The 14,420-nt window shown below is 36.8% G+C and overlaps 1 protein-coding gene across 1 annotated transcript; it reads left to right on the forward strand.

The window, feature by feature from the left end:
* The first annotated feature begins 1,104 nt into the window (after positions 1-1,104).
* On the forward strand, positions 1,105-13,129 carry LOC140952567 (solute carrier family 15 member 4-like). The gene is made up of 5 exons (XM_073401992.1): positions 1,105-2,025; positions 5,592-5,778; positions 6,930-7,149; positions 10,286-10,471; positions 11,123-13,129. The coding sequence occupies exons 1-5, from the start codon at positions 1,160-1,162 to the stop codon at positions 11,473-11,475; spliced, it is 1,812 nt and encodes a 603-aa protein (XP_073258093.1). The 5' UTR covers positions 1,105-1,159; the 3' UTR covers positions 11,476-13,129.
* Positions 13,130-14,420: the final 1,291 nt, after the last annotated feature.

Raw genomic sequence — 14,420 nt, forward strand, 5'->3', positions numbered from 1 at the left:
TCACTATACGTTTCTGGGGTTTCTGGGAAACTGCCCACCTACCCCTTCCCTAAGCCAACATTAACACTTACTTCTCTCTTAGGGCAAAATGTTAATGATAATGATCCTTTGGAACTATGTGTGTTTTATTTAAGGGATGAACAGACTTATTCCCAAGCTCTCATATATAGGTGTCGATAAGAGGTGAAGTTTAACATTATGTAGTTCAAGTTAAGACAAAACTTACCTTCCATAATTTTCAAAGATACTTGGTGTACCATTCTCCTTCATCCAAAGATTTATGCCCTCCTGATCATTAGAAATGTTGGAAAACTATTTAAAGAAATTAGAGATCAGTTAAAAAAAATAAACCTGTTTGTATTATTAAAGGCGGAATTTTTGCATATCAAAGATTCCGCAGAGCAAATTGTTCACACCAATTATTGGCTAGTTTATCATAAATATTAAAACATTTCATGGCCTTGACTGAAGCGACTGAATCCTTTATTTAAAAGTTCAAAGTAAAAAACAATCATTACACATAAGCTGTTTATTATCTTCCAGTCTCATTCAAGTACTTCTATCTAAGATTCTATCAATCTTATTTTTCACGCTTCAGTAACTAAAAAAGACAGTAAATGATCACCAATTTGTACTCACCAATTTGAAAGTTTCGTGCTTGATACGAAAACCATGCTCTCCTCGAAGTGAGATGCGCTTTTCAACTACTTTTTCTCTTTATCCAAAACCAGGAACGATCAGATGTTCTTTGCCTCTTTGCCACTCAGTAAAAAGAAATCCCCACTTCCCGCCTTTACAGCTTGTTACCCGCCAGTTACCCGCCAGTTTCCCGCCATTTTGAACTCACCCCATCGCCTCGAGTAAATTCCGAAGCAGACTTGTGGATTGCCGCTTCGGTTTTTAACAGTTGTTCATCGCTAGTTCTTAATATCTCTGTTACACAGAAAGACATGTAAAGTTCATCCGGCAATATCCATAACTCATACCCTTACTAACTAAAAGTTTCCTTGCCAGCGCGCGAGTTTCTTGGGGGATGGTGGAGAGCAGTGAGCGCTGATTACCGCTGATCACATGACTTACAGCATTCTTTTCTATTTTGTTTTTTCTCTGTCATGTGGGATCTTCATCCAGGATTTTCGTAATCTCAAACAAGCTATAAATGAGTTTGGAAACGTTCCCCCCGTCATCAGATATGACTTCCACCGCGTCTTCATCAGTTTTGGACGAGAGAACACCGTTAACGCGGTCAGATTCTGCTCTTTCTGGACAAACAGGCGCACATCAGTCGACGTCCGGCATCTTCCGTGGACACTTACCATCAATGAATCGAAACCGAAACTCGCTCTTTCCGCTGGCTTGCATTATTCTAGCTGTGGTTCTTGAAAGAATAACTTTCTACGGGATCCTAGCGAACTTGGTTTTGTACCTTATAAACATGACTAAGTTTAGCCAGTCTGCTGCCGTTAGCATAGTTATGATTTTTACTGGGATGGCCTGGCTAATGTCGACAGTGGGAGGGATTGTAGCAGACTCATACAGTGGCCGATATAATGCTGTTTGGGGGAGTCTAATGATCTATATCGTTGGTGCTGGAATGATTTTTTATTCAGCTCTTCTTACACACACGCACTACCCTGTTAGCGATGTATGCAATCAATTGATAGTACTTTTAGCTTTGTTGGTAATTTCCATTGGAGAGGGTGCGTACAAAGCTAACATCACTGCATTTGGTGCTGATCAGTTACAAGGACATGATGACAACAGATACCGGCGATTTTTTAATTGGTATTACTGGGGTATAAACCTTGCATCTTTCACAGCCTATGCTGGCCTTGCGTATATAGAGCAAGAATTCACATTTTCTTTGGCGTTTGGCATATTACTGGCTTGCATTGCTTTGGCCAGTTTTGTATTCTGTGTCTGTAGGTCACGCTATATCACTCAACCTCCTGCTGGACACCTTCTGAAAAAGATGTATCACATTGTGAAAGAAGCAAGGATTAAGAAAAAGGAAGCATCTACGAGGTATAATTAAGAAATGGTAAATGTGCAGTGTGCAACCATCAAGTTAGGGGTACATGCGGGAGGTTGCTAAGCACAAAAGAAGTGGACATGTAAGAGTCACACAAGGCAATAGCCGAGTGCAACTCTAGCTTGTTGAGTGCTTAGTAAACCTCCCAATTGCATTCATCTCTTGATAGTTGCACAGCTGCAACGTTTACCATTTATTTTATAACATAATCAAAAAAGAAAACATTTCCATTTCCCTATGGTTGAGTCAGTCATCGGTACTGTAGACGAGTTGATGTATGCTGTCATCTGCCTGCGCATAAACAAATCATGACTTTCAAATACTTGCCTTTGAGTTTTTCTTTTGCTGAATCAACTGTTCTCCATGTTAAGGTAAATTGCAAAAAGATTTTTTGTTATCCTAAATGGTATCTGTCTACTTGCTCTTACTATTAGGGTAAGTACTTCGAGGGAAAACTATAAATCTAAACATAAACACTAACTACAATTCCAGCTAATGTGTCCGTAACTCAACTAAAATTTTTAATCAATGAAAGGTACACAACAAAGCTGTCTCAAATCTGAGCGTGTTTCCTAAAATATTTGCTTGAATTTAACAGCAACTTGACTAAAAGGTCAATAACACAGTGCTAATTAATGCATTTCCATTTCAAAACAGACTTTCTCTACTAAAACACACAAAATGTACCTTAAATTTTGAGCTTGAATCCTCAAAACATTTCACTCACTCAGTTGTTCTTCTGAACTCCCAGCTGCAAAGGAAACAATGACGACTTTCTCCAGGGCAAATTTGTTGCCCAATCTTTTCACTTTTCTTCGAAACAAAAACTGAGTATTTTCTTCAACTTCTACTTTTCATTTGTATATTATTTTCATCGGTTCATTTTAAACCACACAGGAGAGAAGTTTACTGAATTTGCCTCAATTTCACCACGCTAGCTTTTCTTTGCATGCACCAACGGGCAAATGGTGGATGGCTAAGTGACCAATAAGAGCACACGCTTTACTTTGTCATGTTATAAAGATATGCGTACCCTTCTGCTGTGGTTTAAATTTATCCATGATACAAACTGTTTTCTTTTGCAACATTTATGGACCATCAGCAAAACTTATGGGGGAGGGGGTATGTGACATGCAAAAAAGATATTTGTGGAAAAAATTGCATGCACACCACGTAACCCTAACATATATTCATGCACTGGCCCTAAAAAAAATTCACATAAGGGAAGTGTTAATGAGAAAAATTCATGTGGCTTGAAAATTCCCCACACCACTCCCCCATAACTTTTTTAATAGTCACTCCTAAATTGTTTGACTGAAGATGTGTCAAAATATCAGTCACTGTCAAAAATAGTCCCATTTAGGACTATACAAGGGCTGTCACTAAGATTTCATGTTGTTAGGTATATGCCATTAGTAGGTGGGGATTTGAACAACTAGCAAATTCCTTTGGTTTAATAGGCCATTTGCACTGAGATGTCATGTGACATCATGTTTATGAAAATAAAGTTATATGATTTTGCCTTCGAAAAACAATTAGTGGGTCATATCTTAAACAAAATAATAGTGATTTGGTTTTTCAAACCCCACACCATTTTCTTACAATGAGTAAGTTCATAGCTGGTCACGTCACCAAAATGTGATTTTGAGAATTATGAATTAACTCTTTCTGAACACAAATTTTGCACTTAAACTTCAAGGAAAATGTCGAAAAGATGATGTGGTAATGTTTACAGCAAATCTGAGTGTAACTATCAAACATTTAACAAGGTATAAGCAAAAAGTATTTTTTGGCCGCCATGTTGGAGGGCAAGAGTATGCCCTCCAATATAGCAGCCAATCTAAATCATACTACTTTGTTGAAAAATCAAAGTGCCATAAAATACCTCCCTTAAACGCGTTTCCTTTCAAATTGCGGGTGCAAGATAATATTTATTTTTATGTGCTCTGTCAATTTTTGGTATCAGCAAGATTCCAACTCATTGTTTAAAGGAAGCATTGGTCACGTGACCTCTTAGTGCAAGTGACCTATTTACCTTTTGCTTGTTATAAAAGTAGCAAGAGGAGATGCTCCTAGTAACCAGGGGGAATCCCCACCTCTCAGCCCTTAGTGACTGCCTTGCTATCCACAACTGGACAATCATACTCCACCTGCTTATGTTGTGTTTTGTGACTTGATAATGGTGTTATGTTTTCTTTTTGACTTAATAATATTGTTCTAGTAACTGGTTTGTGTACAAAACAGAAAGCCTTTAATAGATTTTATGTGACAAAAATTAATTTGATCATAACAAAGAAAACACATGTTTGATTGGTCCCTTTGAACAAGTCATAAAAACTGTGGTCAATTTAATAAAACTTTTACAAGTGTAACTTTGTTTTTGAGTCTTAAAGCATTAGCTAGGCTTGCAAACTACCTTTGTCAAAGTTTTATTAAACTGACATTAAATTGACCTCTGATTGAAATAATGAATACATGGATTAATACTTGTCAAGAAATAAAGTTCAGTGAATCCTTGCAGTGAAGATTTCCCTTACATTTATTTCTTAATTCCACAGTTCAAATATCTGAAATTCATAGATTCATCATTTCATATTCAGTTTTTTCTTGTTTGTTTTAGTATTTAATTTTCACTGGCTGGGAAAGAAGATTTGATTTAGGCCAAAAAAATAGTCAAATTCATGAATAAATCCCACCAGTGAGAGCCAATCAAACTGCAAGGATCACTAGTGGTTTCAAACAGGATGTAATAAAGCTCATAATAAAATATTATTCATCATCATACAAGCCCCCCAAAAAATAGAATCATTAATAATATTAACCTCAACACACCCACCTGTATTATGTTGGTTTGGTACTTGACACCAACCCTTTCTGTCCCTCTGGGTATTTCTTATGGGGAGTTTAGGACAGAACTCCCTGCCAAACAACTCAATCCCTTGACACCTCATGTAGCATTTTGTGTATTCACAAGGTTGGGGTTTGAGGAAACTTCTTGAGAGCTCAAAAGTCTTAAACCTCTGAATTCTGGTGCCCAAGGCAAAATGCCTAAAAGATTCAATCTTCTCTTTGTGTATGCTAATACAGTGAAACTTCTATTAAGCGGACACCTTCGGGGGTCTTCCTAAGTGTCCGCTTAATAGAGGGTGTCCGCTTATTAGAGGTTGGTAAAAATTGTGCAATGTTTGTTAACTATTAACTTTCGACGGTTACTCTGTACTGTGATAAAGTTCCATGTGGAAGCTGTGCTGTACTTTGTGCAAGACTTTCGGTCTAATCTACGGTTTATTGACAGCTTAATGCATTGATTTATCTTTATTAATCGGCTACAGTACGTATTTTAAGGACGTAATCCAATACTACTTTTGTCAATTCCGTCCAGTGTCCGCTTAATAGAGGTTATTAGCAATAGAAATTAGCCAAGTACAATTTATTTTAGTGTCGGTGTCCGCGCTTAATAGAAGTCTCACTGTATATCCTTCACTCTTATACTTTCCCACAATTGTTGCTCAAGAGAACCATTCTTTTCAATGCAGCTGTTTTATTTGTACCTTTTTAGGGAAAACAGCCCTCAATTTTACCCAGGCCTACAGGAGTACATGCCTACTACAAAGAGCTGGCTGGATCATGCCATGATGAAATATGGTGGAACTTATTTGGATACTGATGTGGAGGAAGTCAAGACAATCGGTAGAATTATGATCATTTTTGCCATCTTTATTCCATATTGGACAATCTATTTTCAGGTAATTGCCAGTGACATAATTTTCAACAACGTTGTGAACTGTTTTTGCCGTAAAGCAGTGTTGGAAATTAACTGCTAACGGGTGATGCACATAAATTGGCCCAAAGTTGTCTTTCAATGTTCTTGCTTTACCAAGTAACAGCTCTCATTACCATTGGGATTAACAGCCTTTGTTTTTTGAGAAATAACATTTTCCATAGTTTGTCAGTAGAATGTTTGATAAAGTTGCATGTCAGGCAATTTACATGCTAGTGTGGCTCGTTATTTAAAAGAAATGAATGGTGAACTAAATTTTGTGCAAGCTGTTAAGGTTTTATTCAGAAAAATTACCTTACTGCTACCTACTTTTGCAGATCTTTAATTTTGCATTTTTCAAACCACAAAATTCAAAACGGTGCATAAATAGAAGTCCACGTAAATTTTAATACCCATTTAGAACTTTCAAATCATAAAAAAAATGATAAACATATAACAACAACATTATGTGTATGAACAAAAAAACACAAAACTGGTTTTACCAGTAAGTTCCATTTTGTATCTTTTGTTGTGAAATAACATTTATTTGCAAAGATTTACCTAGAAATTTTTAAAAGTTTAGAGATTCTGAAAAATGAGATAAAGTTGAGAACGTTTCAATTACAAAATTTAATACCCTTTTTCATATTTAACCTTTGAAATTGCGAAGACCCTGTAAAATCCTGTCTTGTCAAAATCATGCGATTAAGTACCCCTGAAATTAACTACCAATAATAATAATAATAACTTTATTTAACGAGGGTAAAGACATTGATCCTTGTTAAATAAAGTTATTATTATTATTATTGCTAGAAATAATAATAAGGCAGCCCAATGCTCTGAACTGGTGAAATCCAGGGTCTCCTAGCTATTGATTTTCATAAAAAAAGTAGTCACCTCCTAGTCATCCAAGAGCACAAGTTCTCGGCACCACAGGCCACAGGGCACCACTGGAGCACAGCCCTGAGGCTCCTCTTATAGAGGTGTGGGCTAGTAAACTGAGCCAATAACATGCCCTTCTAGTAAGTGTGACTTTCTCCTTGTCATGTCCCTTGATCAACCTATTTCTAACCTTAACTATAAAGTACCTTGATCACTAACATGCAGTTAAACAGTTTATCATTTTACATGTTCTAGATGAATTCCACTTTTCTGCTTCAAGGACTCCACATGAGACTAAGTTTTGACCCAGATGATATGAAAGAGGACATCCATGAGGCTCATGTTATACCTGCATGGCTGACTCTGGTGGATGTGTCTTTTGTTCTGATCTTGATTCCCATCATGGACAAGCTGGTTTATCCCTGGCTGGATAAAAAAGGATGGGGTTTGAGCATTTTCACTCGTATTTCAATTGGTAAATCATCTGTGGTCCTTATCTTTTGCATCTAATGATAATAATAATAATAATAATAATAATAGTAATAATAGTAATAATCATAACTATAACAAAATTGTCAAATCTGATTGGCTATCAACTGCCCTGATTTCAGCCTTAATTGGACAGTTTAATAGGATAGTACCCGTCGTGCCTAAGTAATTGGACAGTACGCACCATCACGTACGCGTTTGAATGGCTTTTTTTTTTCACTGCTAGCTAAACAAAATTTCGAATTTCTTGTGTTTTGATTTAAAAAATAGCCTATTATATCACACATTTTGTTAAAGTTATGATTAATTTGTAACAGAACTTCGTGTTGTCCAATTCGATCTATAATCATTTTCGTGATTAAACAAATCAGACTCCCACTACGCAGTTGTCCGATTTTGTTAATCACTCGTATGATTACAGACCAAATTGGACTCCACTCAGTCCTATTACCATTACTAATAATAATAATAATAATAATAATAATAACAATCTTTATACAAGGAGCTCTCTTCACAAAGAGTGATATTTAGTGAGAGGCCAAACCCATAAAAATGTGTGAAGTTTCGTATGAGTTTGTTTGTTTTCTTACTGAACATTACAAGTTCTAAACAACCATGTATTAATATTATTGATAAAGTAAAACAAATCTCTGCCACTTAACATTAGTGACTCTCAAGCATTATGAATCACAGTTCCCTGTCTTCCCTGATTTTCTTCTACAGTTTGTTGCAGTTTTAATTATTATTATCATGATAATAAAATTATACATCATCATCAGACGGTAATTGCAATCAGAACCCACAGAAAGGTACACTAGTCGGATGTATCTTCACCCTGACCAAGTTAGGGTGGTGGAGCAATATTCACGACCAACAGTAACTTCCAGCTATCATTAACCATTGTCAGTCACATGTCTACAGAGCCAAGCAGAGATAGTATCATTTTTTATATTTTCCTATTATTATCATCATTATCTTCATCACCATCATTATTAGTAATGGTAACAGGACTGAGTGGAGTCCAATTTGGTCTGTAATCATAGGAGTGATTAACAAAATCGCAGGATTCCGATTTGTTTAATCACGAGTATGATTACAGACCAAATTGGACGACACGAAGTTCTGTTACCATTAATCACTACTTTAACAAAATTTGTGATATAATAGGCTATTTTTTAAATCAAAAGACAAGAAATTCGAAATTTTTGTTTTGCTAGCAGTGAAAAAAAAGCCATTTAAGCACACGCGTGATGGCACATACTGTCGAATTTCTTAGGCATGACGCGTACTGTCCTATTAGACTGTCCAATTAAGGCTGAAATCAAGACAGTTGATAGCCAATCAGATTTGACAATTTTGTTATAGTTATGATTATTACTATTATTGTTGTTGTTGTTGTTGTTCACATTATTATTATTGTTATAGTTATGTACACTTATACTCAGTTTTGATGGTCAACCAGAAAAAAATTCCCTTTGTGTGTGTTACAGCTAGTAACCGCGGGTCACAAGGGTCTGGCCATCTTTCACATCTCAAGGACTCTTTGTGGTATTCTTGTAGTTCCTAGTAATGGGGTCTTCTGCACGTGTCCTGGTCTTACCCTTACCAATATTCTGAAGCGACTTATTCAGGACTTACCACGTATTCAACTCTCAGCCAACTGGTACAGCAATGTCAGTTATTTTACAGACTCTATCCTCCTTCCCCAGAATTACAATATCTGGTCTTCTAGCCTCTGTTTTGTGGTGGCATTGTATGTTAAATCCCACAACACTTCAATCTTATCAGTCTCCAACACACTCTGGGGCTGATGCTCATACCATTTATCTGCTCTGTTCATCCCGTTCACACCCCATAATTCCCAATGAATCATTCTGGCAACATTGTCATGTCTCTTTGTATACTCTGTTTGCGCAAGTTTGGTACACTCACTAATGACATGGCTAACACTTTCACCTCTCTCATGACGCATTTTACACAATGCAAATTCCATACTCTTGTCCACTGGAAACTTCACATAATTCGTCCTCAAGGCTTGTTCTTAGGCCACACAGATGAGAGTTTTAGTGCTGGATTTAAGGTCAGCTTTTTTTAGCAAATTCCATGTTCCGTTGATGTCAGCACCCTCATCTTCCAGCTGCCTCAAAAACTGGCTATGCATTGTCTTATCACTCCCAGATTTCACTTGTCTTCTACTGCTTCCTTTTTAATTTTTTTTTTGTCTGCTTTTACAGCAGCTTCTACATCTACCACTCCTGATGCTTTCACTGTCTCCAGCAACTGCCCCCCATTACTGTTCCTAACGTACCATCCAACACTGCTATCTTTGCTCTGGACACAAGATTCACAACTTATTAAACCCTATCCACCTTTTTCTCTTGGCATGTAAAGCCTGTTGTTGTTATCATTATTGTTATTGTTATTATTATTATTATTATTATTATTATTATTATTATTATTATTTTTATATTAGTAAAATCCAACTAGTGGTCAATTAATGCTGCATTCTGATTGGCTGAGCTATTACTAGGCTATATGTTATAGCCCACTAGTAGCGAAAAGCGCCGGCTTTTTGGCGCAATAAAAGGATTTAAGTCTAGCATTAACTACCGGGTAGCTAAAGTTGTTTTGTCTCGATTTTTTTGACCAACTAGTTGGATTTTACTAAAACAATTATTCCTCTCGCCCTGGTGGCCTCTGACTCAGAGCCCATTCGGGCTCGAGGAATAATTGTTAATTATTATTATTATTATTATTATTGTTATTATTATTATTATTACCATTATTATTATATTTGAGAAGGGTCAAGCAGGACTTCCCTAGACTAAACAGCTATAGATACTTTATTATTGGGATGTACATAGAAATTTTCATTTTTTAGTTTATACACAGTTGTTTACATTTGGTCTGTTGAAAACCACCGGACCACCAAGAAGTCTTTTTTAACTACAGTTATACTAAATTTGTATTTAATTTTCAATTTGAGAAGAGTTTAATAAAGTATGTTTTATTATTATTATTATTATTATTATTATTACAACATTTCAATGCTCTCCTTCTTATGAGAGATGGAAGATGTTTTACAAGTACCATGTCACGGATTATTGCATTTCATATTTCAGGCTTTTTGTTTGCTGTTGGTTCGATGGTGGTTGCAGGAATTGTTGAGTTTAAAAGACGTAAAGATGATCATGGTTGTGTGACTCAAACTATTGCTCATGTGAACTACACTGCTTGTATGTCCATCTACTACCAAATTCCACAGTACGGACTCATTGGAGTAAGCGAGGTTTTTGCAAGTGTTGCTGGTAAGTGTTTTTTTTCGTTTTCCCATGTGACTGTTTTATTATTTTGATGGATTGCCTGTAGATAGAGTTCACGTAGGCTGAAATCCTTGCTAGACAAACACCCGTTCTTAAATTATCTCTCAGCATAAAAATTTTGATGGTTTTACTATTCTTTCTCGATCGAAAAACAGCTAACATTACCTACCTCCCATCAAAAACAACCAAATGTTAAACTAACGATAAACAACTGTTTAACTGTGACAAAAAAATGGATCGAAACACACCATCGGCATTTAAGAGTCTTCATAGCCAATAACATCACGGCTTATCTGAGAGACGCCCAATAACATCGCAACTATACTGACCAATCAAGTCAATAACGCGAGTTTGATACCATTAACTGACGTGATACAACTCACTTTGACCACTGCACCCTACCCCACAGGTTGTTAAGACGTCAACAACAGTCCTATTCGGGACTACGATCACCCACCCGATCATGCTTCACCGACTTATGAAATGACTCTTGGGTTCAAACCTTTCACACTGTTAAACTAAAGTTGGAAATTAACCTTTTTTCATTGAATTTTGAAAGCTGCTAATGCTACTTACAGGGTTCTCATAAAGAGTTAGTTGCCACAAACAAAGTCAGTAATATTGATTGTATTTTAGCCCTAGAGTTTGCCTACAGAGAAGCACCGAAGACCATGCAAAGTTTAGTTATGGGACTGTTCTTTTTTGTCCAGTCTATTGGCAGCTTGCTTGGCGGTGCTTTGTATGAGCTCTGCTCCTTAGGCGGAAAAGACAGCTGGACTCCTCATTTGGGCAGTATTACTCCAGGTCCACAAGCTCTTAAAAACCACTTAGACTTCTATTTCTTTCTCCTGGCTGGATTGCTGTTTGGTACCTGGATAATTTTCCTTGTTGTTACTCTGAGGTGTAAGTTGCCCTTCAGGCAATCAAATCGTAGGAGGACTATACCAGTAATACGGAAATCAGAGGAAAATCTGCATACCACATCTTGATATATGATACATGTACAAGTACATGTAGGGTTATCAACTTGTAATGCTTATGAGCTGCCAGTAAGAACTATAACTATAATTTATCCTGTATAATAAAGTGCCATGACTTGCTGCTTATAAGCCCTAGGCTTATAAATCTTCGTAAGGGGTTTCGAGCTTATTTAGCAAACGGCAAACGTCAGATTCAAGTTGAGAATTTCTCAAAATAGATAATGAGGCGAGAAAAACAGCTCAAAACTATTCTTAAGGATAAAAATTGCGGTGAAACTACTAATTTATGTGTAATAATAATGAACAGTAAATGACAAGTAATGGGGAAACTTGGTGACGTGGCACAAATTCGCGTTTGACGTAAAAGTGATGCTCAACCTCTCTATTAACGGAAAGGCTTATGTCCGAGGGCGGCTATAAGTGGAATAGAATTAGCACTGAAACGGTGCTGATCAAAATACGTTTGACTTTACTGGTATTTAAGTAAGCTTCAGAACGTCATAATAAATCGAATCCATTTCAATACTAGTGAGAGAGGGGCTTATGATTGGATGCAAGCTTTTGATGGGTAAATGGTCCTATAACTACACGGGGGGAGGGGGGATCTGATAAGCGGGAGTTTACTATAGTACACATAGGGTAATAAGAATGTAGACTTGTTATGCTTTCAAGCTGCCAGTAAAAACCTTTAAAAGTTTAGTTTATAATGTAGGATACAGTCAGTGACAAAATTTTGGGGACACTGTCCTCAAATGGGGTAAGTTCGAAGAACAGAACAATCCACACCCTCACCCTCCCCTCCCTTCAAAGTTGGGGTGGTTGTTTGTTTCCTAAAGGTGCCTTAACAGTGGCAGACATTGCAAAGAGGAAGTGGGTGGGAAGCGTTATTTTTCCCTTTTAAAGTTTGCAAAACGTCAGAAAGGCCCTTTAGTGCGTGTTTCAGCTAATGTTGTCGCCGATTGCTTGGTCAGTATGGGGAAAAAAAAAAAATAAACGTGGGATTTCTCGAAAACTAAGCATCAAAACCTTCAGATTTTGATAACTTAAATGAGTTCATTTGATAACTGAAAATTGTACAAAGTGAGAAGGGGCTTACAGAAATGGATGGTTATATTTTTTTGGTCAAAATTGACAATATTGGCTTTTTGAAACTTAAATTCCCTCTCGCCTCGTCGCTCCTCCAATAAAAATCATTCTCTGATGTTACCTGAAATGGCGTCGTTAGTAGTATATGTACTTAGGTTTACAGTGATATTTAGTATTTAAATTAATGGGGTAAAGGGTATTCAAGTGAAAAATAATAGTTCAATAATACCATCCCCTTCCCCCACCTTAATAATAAATAAATAATAAATAAAGGTCTGTATTGTTTTTTAAGCAAAAATACATGCTAAAAACCAGGAACACTTACATTAAAAACAGCAAAAAGAATTACAAGGCTTATAAAATTCCATGTAGAAGCATTGAGTTTAAAATTCAATATCTTTATTATATTAAATAGCTCCTCTATATTTGAAAAATGACGTATTAAAATAACTATTTTTGAAACGCTGGGTATTAACCCTAGGGAGTTGACTGCTAGGAACTCGGAGGCGCGCTGAACTTTCTTTTGTTTTGGGGACGGAAGGGTACAGGGGGTAGCCGGGCATACTGGAGATCTTCTTGAATACCTCTTCTAATACGTCGTATATGTCAATTTGGTACGAAATATATTTGCGTTTAAAGCAGCGCTTTAGAAAATTCTGACCCGTTGTTGTTGTGACCCTCGTGGGTAATTAGAGGAGCCCGCAATCCTAATTTCCGGGTAGCCAGCGTATACCTCGACTTCCACTAAGAACGAATGGGAGGCATAGAGCGCGACCTGATCACGCGCGTCTTGACCTTTTAACATGGAAAAGTTGTGCAAAGCACAGCGTTGGAGCAAGAACATTGCATCGATCTTACCTGCACTCCCTAACCTTTGATTATTACAAGTTTGAGCTTTGGTTTTAGACTAGCACATGGGAGAAAATACATCAATATTCATGGGTAAACAGGTGTCACAGCACCAATATTGAAGGACTCATACTAATCCTAGAATGAAAAATCTGTGGATATTTCCAGGAATTTTAATCACAACCCCGAAAAGGTTTTGCTGGAAAAATGGAAATTTCAAATCTCCATTGTAAAATGAAAACAATATGATTTGTACAGATGTGCTATTTTTCTTCCCTACTTTGCGTGAGTCGTATGGGACAGTAACCAAACTTTATAGACCTTATTTACTTTATCTTATACCAGCTAGCCAATCAACCCGACCCTGGCCTGTATAATCGACCTTATGCTTGTTTTTTTAAAAAACTAATCGTTTTCAGCAATAACATTTACTATTGCTATACGTTCACGGTAACTGAGATTAAGAAATAACAGAGATTGTAACTTCACTATTTCCCCCTTCTCAGCAACGTTTGTCCTCACTAATACTAAATCGGGATATGGGAAGAGTCTGGGAAGTTATGCGATCTTAATGCGTTACGCGTAATGGGATGTAATAAGAATAATGGAGAAAATTAATGCCTCTAGTCTGCTTGGTTCCTTATTTGTTTTATACCCTTACTGTAAACTCGTTATGAACAGAAACAATGAAAAATAAAAATTGATTTAAGGGACGGACCACAAGAAAAGTGAAAGAGGGCGGTGTGGAAAAACCAAAAAAAAAACTATCTATACTTGAAAATTTGACGTAAAAATAGACTACTTGCAGTCCGCCTTTTCTCTTAAAATCCGTCCAGTTCTTATCTCATCCAGCGCGATTGCAGTAACTTTGCAAAGAAAAATAAGAGACTGCTCGCAGTTTAACGTAAAAAATGCACACCTGACGAACCCAAGAAGCAGAAACTCTTCCACGCTTCCTTGACGTCCCCACGTACAAAAATTGAACCGGAACATACATTACTATTATATTACAAACCCAT

Source organism: Porites lutea, chromosome 11 (assembly GCF_958299795.1).
Source record: "Porites lutea chromosome 11, jaPorLute2.1, whole genome shotgun sequence".
In the NCBI taxonomy this organism is placed as follows: domain Eukaryota; kingdom Metazoa; phylum Cnidaria; class Anthozoa; order Scleractinia; family Poritidae; genus Porites; species Porites lutea.